The sequence below is a fragment of the Vicia villosa genome, unplaced genomic scaffold, assembly GCF_029867415.1.
Source record: "Vicia villosa cultivar HV-30 ecotype Madison, WI unplaced genomic scaffold, Vvil1.0 ctg.000316F_1_1_1, whole genome shotgun sequence".
In the NCBI taxonomy this organism is placed as follows: Eukaryota; Viridiplantae; Streptophyta; class Magnoliopsida; order Fabales; family Fabaceae; genus Vicia; species Vicia villosa.
Window position 1 is genome coordinate 303825 of NW_026705137.1, and position 10260 is coordinate 314084.

General features: G+C 36.6%; 1 protein-coding gene across 1 annotated transcript; it reads left to right on the forward strand.

Moving 5' to 3' along the window:
* The first annotated feature begins 7183 nt into the window (after positions 1–7183).
* LOC131626636 (uncharacterized) lies at positions 7184–9533 on the forward strand. Its single transcript, XM_058897471.1, has 5 exons — positions 7184–7420; positions 7480–7755; positions 7837–8670; positions 8832–9013; positions 9530–9533. Exons 1-5 carry the CDS (start codon positions 7184–7186, stop codon positions 9531–9533), a joined length of 1533 nt encoding a protein of 510 aa, XP_058753454.1.
* The last annotated feature ends 727 nt before the right edge of the window (positions 9534–10260 follow it).

The window sequence follows — 10260 nt, forward strand, 5'->3', positions numbered from 1 at the left end:
TAGAGGTGAGTTTACTGAGAAGTGCATCCTATATGGTACCACTACCTCACCATACCAAGCACGCAGATGTTTACCTGCTAGAGGAACGCCATAGAAGACCCTCTCAGCGCATCGCAATGGTAGCTCAGGTGCGTAAGACATACCAAGATCACACAACAAGGTATCCCAGACCACACAGCAAGGCACGAACTAAAGATCACACAGCAATAGTCGTGGTCTTAAGCGATTTATCGTCTATTAGCCAGGCCTACCCCGATTCAAGCATACACACATCACCGAGATCACACAGCACGGTATAAGCCATCACACAGGCAATCACATTCGAATGTTCAACCGGAACAAACGGGAAACAAATGCATAACTATACATAACATTACATGTGATTTATAACTCATCCAACATGCATATCGACGTCATAACCATAATGTAATCATGCATTTAAACACATATTTACTCTAACAATTCCATGATAATTCTCAATCCAAAACAAGAGGCTTTCGGTTCCCAATTCTGAACGAAATTGCACTCAATAGGGAAATTATCAATTCTGTATCAGACTAGTTCGCTACAGCGAACTTCTGTTCGCTACAGCGAACTCAAACAGAAGCTAAACTTCTTCAAATCCAGGTCAGTTCGCTACAGCGAACTCCCAGCGAAGCCCCGATTCGCTACAGCGAAGGAAAGTTCGCTACAGCGAATAAATCAATTCAACTCCCAGGTTTATTCGCTACACCATTCGCTACAGCGAATGAAAGTTCGCTGCAGCGAACTCTGCAAAATCAGCAAAATGCAGAAACGCATTTGGGGTCCCCAAGCCCCAAATTTCTACATGCAGCCATTGATGATCGAATAATAAGCTATAGTAAACATGCATACACTCATTAGGATAACATTATACAACCTAATAGTTAGGGTAACATCCCAGTCTAAGTTCAACCCAAGGATAACATCTCATTGACATAAACTCAAGGCTAAATTGTGCATATTCTAAAACCAAGCAACACCTAATCATGTGCCATAATTTATATCTGCTTCAAAATCATGTTATCTAAGCAATATCACATAAAGCACTGGAAGACCTTTCCAACGCTTCTGACGGCACTCCGTTTCGAGTTGTAGAACTCAAGTTATGGTCAATTTAGTGAAACACAAAAGTGCAGTCTGCAGACATTCGCTGCAGCGAACACAGAGTTCGTTGTAGCGAACCTGACAGTGCAGAATACGAATTTGGGTTCTAACATCCATACTTTCCATCCCAATTCATCCCAAAACAAGCCCTAACATACAATGATGAACCAAGGCTTATATTAATCATCCAAAGCATAAGGAAGCATCATAAGAACGCATTTATATGAATTGATCAAGCATGCAACAAGTTATCTCAAACTAAACCCTTGACATGTAAGGTTCCCAAAATCCTACCCACATTTCCTAACTATGAAACTCACCTTATCCCATGAAGATTCTGAGTTGTAGAGATCAAAAGGATGGTAATGGTGCTCTCAAGGTTCTTCTTTGATCAAAACTCTACCTCCAATGTTGTCAAACCCGCATGCATGTCTTCCCTAAAAAATCAGCATCAAACCCTCTACTTCAAACGCATTTTTCTCCATGATACGGAACATGCAAGAGGCGACCCATATATGCAAATTGTAGAGAAATTCGTAAGCTTTCCAATGGCACCAGAATCAGCTCAATCGGAGTTACGAGCGGAGAGTTATTACCTGATTAGTGAAGGCTGTACCATAGTTGCGAAAATGGAGGATGAAGATGATGAACATGAGTCTTCCTCTTCTCTCCCATGCTTCTAAGCTTCTCATTTCCTTTTCCAATTCTGATCCTTTCAGCCAAACAAACCCTTATAATGATATACTTTTTCTTTGGACCAATTTGCCCTTTAACTAAGCCATATTTACCAATATGCCACATGGTTCCTTTCTAACTAAATCCACTAGCTCTTCTTATAAGCAAATTCTTACATTGATACGGAATAGGACCAAACGTGCATTCTAATTTCCAATTATCCAATTAAATGATAATTACTAGTGTCGGCAAATCGGGGTATTACAATCAGAATAAATCACACTTTAAATTAAAAGCTCTTTTAGTGACAAGGCATTTTGCTAGTTTTCTATTGGATGACAGTGTAAAATAATTTTACACTGTCAGTGCATATAAATTAAACTCTTTTTAAATATAAATACGTAAAATAATTTTATTGGGATATATTTTTTAAAACCATTTAACTTATAATTTAAATTTTATATATATTATTTAAATTTAAATTTAAATGTAAAAGAAAGAGATTTTTAAAAATATTATAGTTGATCATTGAAACCAAAGAAGTTTTACATTAATATTTTAATAGACTCAAAAAATATAATTGTAAGTTTTAATAGATTGACATATGTGTTATTTGTCTACAAATTATAAAATTGAAAAACCTTTTAATAAATGTATTTATCCTATAATAAACTAAGAATTGAATTTCTAACATAAATAATAAACCATGACATTATATTTATTAAAATTTAAAAAGTTATTTATAACTCATTTAGTATGTAACATTCATAAAGTTAATAGTTTAGTAATCTTTTTTATCTTCTTTTTGTGTCAAATTAATTTTTAATATGTTACCCAGTTTTGATTCTTAATCCACTTTTAGTCAACTAAAAGACTAATGACTTTTGATATAATAGTATTATCTTTAACTTAACATTTTTAATACATTTACGGTCAAAAAAACATTTTAAATACATTTACGGTCAAAAATTATTTTTAATACATTTAGAAATTGTTATAAATACGTTCAAAACTCAAGTTATCTTTCATTATGAAGATGGATGCACCAAAAATTTCTGCTATCAAATTTGGAGTCTTGCTAGTTTTTGTTCTCATTGCATTAGGTCATAAATCATGCTTTAGTTCCTATATCTTCTAAATTTTAGCTGAATATATCAATTTTTTCAAATATTTCATTTATAACATTTTTTAAACAATACATTTAATTACTCTCATAATTTTATCTTCAAATATTTCATATGATCTTTGTTGATAATTATAATATTTTGATTTGTGTGTGGTAGATATGAGCAAAATATCAGATGCAGAAGGTGAGCTTTTTCCTCGCTGCAAGGATGACCAATTTTGTAAAGATCTTTTCCGAAATCCTAATGTCAGATGTATTAATTTTAGGTGTGTAAAAAAGCCACCTCAATTAAATGACAACACCAACACATGAATAAAATATCTAGACAATGTGATAATAAAAGATTGTTTTTAATGTAATAGCAATATAAAGGATTGTTTTTCATTGTTCATTCCAACATTATGATATGCAATAAAATTTAAGCTTTTAAGTTTAATTAGCATTTTTACTAATTTTTTTATTTCATAGATTTTCTTTATTGATTTTCAAATATAATTTAGTTTAATAATAATAATAACAACGTGATTGTTATAAATTACATGATTATGGATGTCCATCAATTAAGAGATTTCATATTTCTTATTTATCATATATGTCCTATAAATATGACTCATATTGTATTTAAAATATTCAATGATAATGAAAACAATACAATATTCTTTCTCTCTTCTATTTATTCTCTACTCTTATATTATATTGTTTCTATTAATTTCACAATATATTATATTGTTTCTATTAATTTCATAATACGTTATCAGCACGAAACCCTACTTGAAAAAAATAGAAGCCTTAACTATCAGAGAAAATATTATTTTATTCGTTTTCATTACTTTTGTTGAATTTTAATACTATATCTTATTGAATTATCAAATAATCTTTGAAGGATTACAAAATAATGTGTTTGTTATATAATTTCTGAAGAACATAACAAATATGCCTGAAGTATAGTAATGAATTTGGTATATAGTTTCTGAAAATTTTATCAAATATCTCTGAAGGATAATATTAAGTTTATTATATAGTTCCTAAAAAATTTATCAAACATCCCAAATGAGAGCAAAATGATAATTTATCATATAGTTTCAAAAAAAATTTATCATGCATCCTGGAAGGATAACAAAATAATAAAAATTATTATATAATTTCTGAATAACTTATCAAACATTCATGAATAATAGAAAAAACAATAATTTATTATATAATTCCGGAAGGATAGTTATTTACTATATAAATAATTTAACAAACATCCATGAAGGATAAGAAAATAATTATTTATTATATAGTTCTTAAAGAATTTATCAAGCATCCTTAAAGGATAGCAAAATAATAATTTATATAATTTCTGAAGAATTTATAAAACATCGTAGAGGATTACTCGAATATATATATATATATATATATATATATATATATATATATATATATATATATATATATATATATATATATATATATATATATATATATATATATATATATATATATAATTATTATTACTTGAGGATTGATAAAAAATAACGAATTTGTCTTTATTGATTAGTTAAACAATCTCAAAAGGATTGCATCAATAATATTAAAGAATAATTGGTAAATTTAATGTGAATAACTTAATATTGTCTCATAACGGAATGTTATAATTTTGTGACTAATTTTTTAAGATTGACAAATATTTATTTTATAATTAAATGTTATTAATTTATTATTGATTTGTGTTATTATAATTAATGTGTTTTATGTACTATATTTTTATTAGCAAGATTTAGAAACCATTGATTTAAATGTCAAAATTGTAATTAAATTGTATGCCATCAATTTTTTTTTTGAATATATTTTATACAAATAATTCATTATTTACTATGACTTGAAACAAATTAGAAGAATATAATTATATGTATCTTAATATATATAAATCCAAGGTTGTCACGATGGCAACCCTAACCACATGTCACCTTGGTAGTGTAATATCCTATTTAATTCTTTTTAGAATAAATGGTAATGACATTGGTTGAGATAGAACTAAATGGCAAAGTGGACATTATGACTTAGTTAAAAGGCAATTGCGACATTTCCCTCACCATAAGTTCTAAGGCTTGTTTGGTCTCTCACTTGTTCCAAAACAGATTCTTGGAGAGGGAGAGAAAGGGAGAAGCGTGAAAAGAGAAAGGAGAAGGAAGGGGCCAACCAAATCAACCATTGCATGCACCTTGATCAAGCTTAATCCACCTTTGATTCTTGATTTTCGCAGTCCTCCTTCAACCTAAGGTGAGTCCTTTAGATAGAAAATGGGATTTTATACATTTGGGAACTTTTGGGGTTTAAGGGTTTGAGAGATAATGCATAAACCCTTGCTAATAACCTGTTTCTGATGTTGTTTACTACTTGTTTATGTCAATTATTGGCTGGGTATACTCTTAATTCGTGCTTGCAGGTGAGTTCAAGGGGTTAAGGTACCCCATGGCAGAACTGGTGAGTTCTGCGTTTTTCTGCATCTGCTATGGTCCGCTGAGTGGGCTAAGGCCGCTGAGCGGATACTGAACATTTTTTCAGAAATTCGCGATTCCGCTGAGCGGACCCAGGGCGCTAAGCGGAGGATGCTGTTTGTAGAAAATAATTATCGCGAGTCCGCTAAGCGACGCGAGGCCGCTAAGCAGAGGAACAATTGAGGTTCACCACTGGAAAGCCCGCTTACAGCCCGCTAAGCGGCCAGTGCTGAACATAATTTTATTTTTCTTTCCCCTGGGAGAAGTTTTGGTTCCTAATTGTAACCAAGCTTCTCCTTAACCATTAGTACACATATGTACATTTAATATGTGGTATTTTATGACCTGCATTACCATTATTTCCGTTCGGCTACTTATGTTGAGTGTTACACATAAGGCTAGATATGTTTATTCAATAATTTTGTCTATTCATTTGGAATTAAATATGAATAAAATGATGAGACGATGACACAATATGTATGTGGTGTCTGATGTTTCGGTTAAACATTCGGATTGATTTGCCTTGGGTGACTTTACGCTTGTTATGCGTGTGTATGCATGAATCGAAGCGGGCCAGGGGCTAGGTTACTCTATGACTCGGGCTTTGTGATCAATGAGTCGTCCCGGGCTTTATGATCAATGGGACAGCCCCGATCATGTGATCTTGGGCTCACACCTGAGCTACCGTTGCAGTGTGCTTGTGAGGGTCGCGTGGCATTTTACTCACTTGGTGTTAACACACTTGCGTGCTCGGTATGGTGGGGTTATGTGACCACGTAGGCTCATACATAATCGGTAACTCACCTCTAGTGAAGTCAAGTAGACTAAGCACTAGGCTTCCGCCCGGTGGGCTCATGCGTCTAGACGGCGGTTCGGTACTTGGTGTTAACACATGTGCGTAAAGGTGGTTACCGGGACAATGACGCCATTTCGGCTAATGTCATCTCGCGGGGAAAATAGGCTTGTGCGAACCCGCTTAACTACTCTTGCAGTGTGCTTGTACGAGTCTCTTGACAATAGGCATGGGTGTAACTCATTGAGGGTGTGTTTTTATAACCTAGTCGAGGCATTAACGCGCTTCTGGATTCCCCGTACATGGGTATGGGTTTGCATACGTGTTTGTTGTACTATTTGCGTACCTGTGATGTGATGACTCCTATGGTGGACGATTCATGTGTTTGCTCCGTGCTTGTACCGGATGTGAGGATAAACCCCGGATCAATGGTGGATTTGGTTTTGATGCATGTACCCTTTAGATCCGAGTGGACTAATAGGATAGGTGGACTCACTGAGATTTAGTAATCTCATCCCATTCCAATTCTATCTTTTTCAGGTGGTTCGAGGCAAGATCGTGGCAAAGGCAAGGCGGATTAGTCCTTTGACGTGTTGCTAGACATTATCTTTTGTTTGCATTTCGTGCTTTTGTAGTACCTTGTTGGATATTGTACTATTTTTGATGTATTGTCATTTTGGCCATGATACATTCGGCTTTTGTACTTCGTGCTTATGATGTATCTATTATCTTTCCGCTGCGACATTATGTAATCGTTGTCTTTATGAAACCATATTTAATACTTTATACATATTATTCTAGACAAATATGTGTGGGGTGTTACAGTTGGTATCAGAGCAGGTCGATTCTCGGCTTTGCTAAAGACACATCATAATGCAGTACAATTCTGCCTCATATGTGCATAGCCGGCATGACTCCGTGTGTTTTACTTATGGCATTGAGCCTGATCAACTTGATTCCGTGTGTAGGACAAACAGGGAAATGGCTGAGCAACGCAGAGGTCCCGGAAGGCCCAGAACTAGGAATGTGGAGCCCGAACAAGCAGCTGGGAATGCAGGCGTACCTTGGCAACAGATAGTGCAACCGATGCAGCAGCAGAATCAGATGATGATGCAGGTTATGCAAGGACAACAACCTCCTGCTCCAGTTCTCGTTCCACAAGCTCCAACAGGGCCAGATTTTCGTGCTTTCTTCAGAATGGTCCTCCAGAGTTTGCAGGTGGCCTAGACCCGGTGGTGGCTCATGATTGGTTGGCTAGTATGGAAAGAATATTCCAGGCAATCCAGTGTAATGAAGAAGATAAAGTGATCTTTGCTACGCAAAAGATGAAAGGACCAACCCTTAGGTGGTGGAATACCGCTTCTACCTATTTCACTACCCAGGAGATTCCTAAGGATTGGCATCATTTCAAGGCGGCATTTTTGGAGAAGTATTTTCCTAACAGTGTTCGGACCCAGAGAGAAAGAGAGTTCCAGAACTTTAAGCAAGGCAACTTGTCTGTTTCTGAGTATGCTGAGAAGTTTGAAGACATGGCTGATTACTCACGACAGGCTGTTTATGCTCCTGATGAGTTATGGAAGATTGATCAATTCTTGATGGGTTTGAGGGCCGACATTGCTCACAGTGTGTCCCAGAGGGAGTTCACTACTTATGTGGAATGTTTGAGACAATGCTATGTTGCGGAGAATAGTTTGAAGAGGGTTCAAGAGGAGAGGAACCAGAACAAAACTAATTTCAGAGAGCAAGGAAGATCGGGCCAGCACCTAAAGCCCCGTAATCCTCCTCCAAAGATGAAGCAGGGCCATGGTGACCGGTCTCCTCGACCTCCCTTTTGTGATAAGTGTAAGAGGAAGCATACCGGAGACTGCAGATTCGCCCCAGTTACTTGTTATGAGTGTGGCGAGCAAGGCCACATATCTCCGCATTGTCCTAAGAAGAAAGCTCAAGAGAAGATGGCGGGACGTGTTTACACCTTATATGCAAGGAAGGCCAAAGGGAACAACAATCTCATTGCGGATACGTGTTATGTAAACAACCAACCTTTATGTGTTTTAGTTGATTGTGGAGCTACTCGTTCCTTTGTCTCCACCGAATGTGTTTGTCGACTTGGTTTGGAAGTTACTCCATTACCCTACCCTATGGTCATTTCTTCGGCGACAGATGATACGATGGAAGCTCGACTGATTTGTAAAGATTGTTCAGTATCTTTTAATGGTCGTGATTTTCCAATTGATTTAATTTGTTTACCTCTCAAGAGACTTGACGTCATTCTTGGAATGGATTGGTTATCTCTTAATTCGGTGTATATTGGTTGCAAAGAGAAGGCCATATTCATTCCTGCTGAAGAGACTTCTTCCGATTATGCGATTACCAGGTTGATAGAACGTACGATCAGCTCGGTCAATTATCTCTTTTCCCATGAAAGATCTTTTCTTTTAGTTCTTTCCAAGGAACCTTCTGTAAGAATGGTATTGTCAGAGATTCCAGTGGTGTGCGAATTTCCTGATGTGTTTCCTGAGGATATCACTTCTCTTCCTCCGGAAAGGGAAGCGGAATTCTCAATTGATCTTGTTCCTGGTACTGCCCCAGTTTCCATCACTCCATATAGGATGTCTCCTATTGAACTCAGAGAACTGAAGAACCAGATCTATCCTATGACCCACAACCTTACGGTATTTTGGAGCATGCTAGCAAGACTCTAAGGAACAAAGAGATACCTCTCGTAAAAGTGTTGTGGGACGAGACGCGTCCTGAGGAAGCTACGTGGGAGCTTGAGTCAGAGATGCGGGAATCATACCCTCATTTGTTCTGGTAAGTTTTCGAATTCGAGGATGAATTCTAATTAAGGGGGGAGAATGTAATATCCTATTTAATTCTTTTTAGAATAAATGGTAATGACATTGGTTGAGATAGAACTAAATGGAAAAGTGGACATTATGACTTAGTTAAAGGGCAATTGCGACATTTCCCTCACCATAAGTTCTAAGGCTTGTTTGGTCTCTCACTTGTTCCAAAACAGATTCTTGGAGAGGGAGAGAAAGTGAGAAGCGTGAAAAGAGAAAGGAGAAGGAAGGGGCCAACAAAATCAACCATTGCATGCACCTTGATCAAGCTTAATCCACCTTTGATTCTTGATTTTCGCAGTCCTCCTTCAACCTAAGGTGAGTCCTTTAGATAGAAAATGGGATTTTATACATTTGGGAACTTTTGGGGTTTAAGGGTTTGAGAGATTATGCATAAACCCTTGCTAATAACCTGTTTCTGATGTTGTTTACTACTTGTTTATGTCAATTATTGGCTGGGTATACTCTTAATTCGTGCTTGCAGGTGAGTTCAAGGGGTTAAGGTACCCCATGGCAGAACTGGCGAGTTTTGCGTTTTTCTACATCTGCTATGGTCCGCTGAGTGGGCTAAGGCCGCTGAGCGGATACTGAACATTTTTCCAGAAATTCGCGATTCCGCTGAGCGGACCCAGGCCGCTAAGCGGAGGATGCTGTTTGTAGAAAATAATTATCGCGAGTCCGCTAAGCGACGTGAGGCCGCTAAGCGGAGGAACAGTTGAGGTTCACCACTGGAAAGCCCGCTTACAGCCCGCTAAGCGGCCAGTGCTGAACATAATTATATTTGTCTTTCCCCTGGGAGCAGCTTTGGTTCCTAATTGTAACCAAGCTTCTCCTTAACCATTAGTACACATATGTACATTTAATATGTGGTATTTTATGACCCGCATTACCATTATTTCCGTTCGGCTACTTATGTTGAGTGTTACACATAATTCTAGATATGTTTATTCAATAATTTTGTCTATTCATTTAGGATTAAATATGAATAAAATGATGAGACGATGACATAATATGTGTGTGGTGTCCGATGTTTCGGTTAAACATTCAGATTGATTTTCCTTGGGTGACTTTACGCTTGTTATGCGTGTGTATGCATGAGTCGAAGCGGGCCAGGGGCTAGGTTACTCTATGACTCGGGCTTTGTGATCAATGAGTCGTCCCGGGCTTTGTGATCAATGGGACAGCCCCGATCATGTGATCTTGGGCTCACACCTG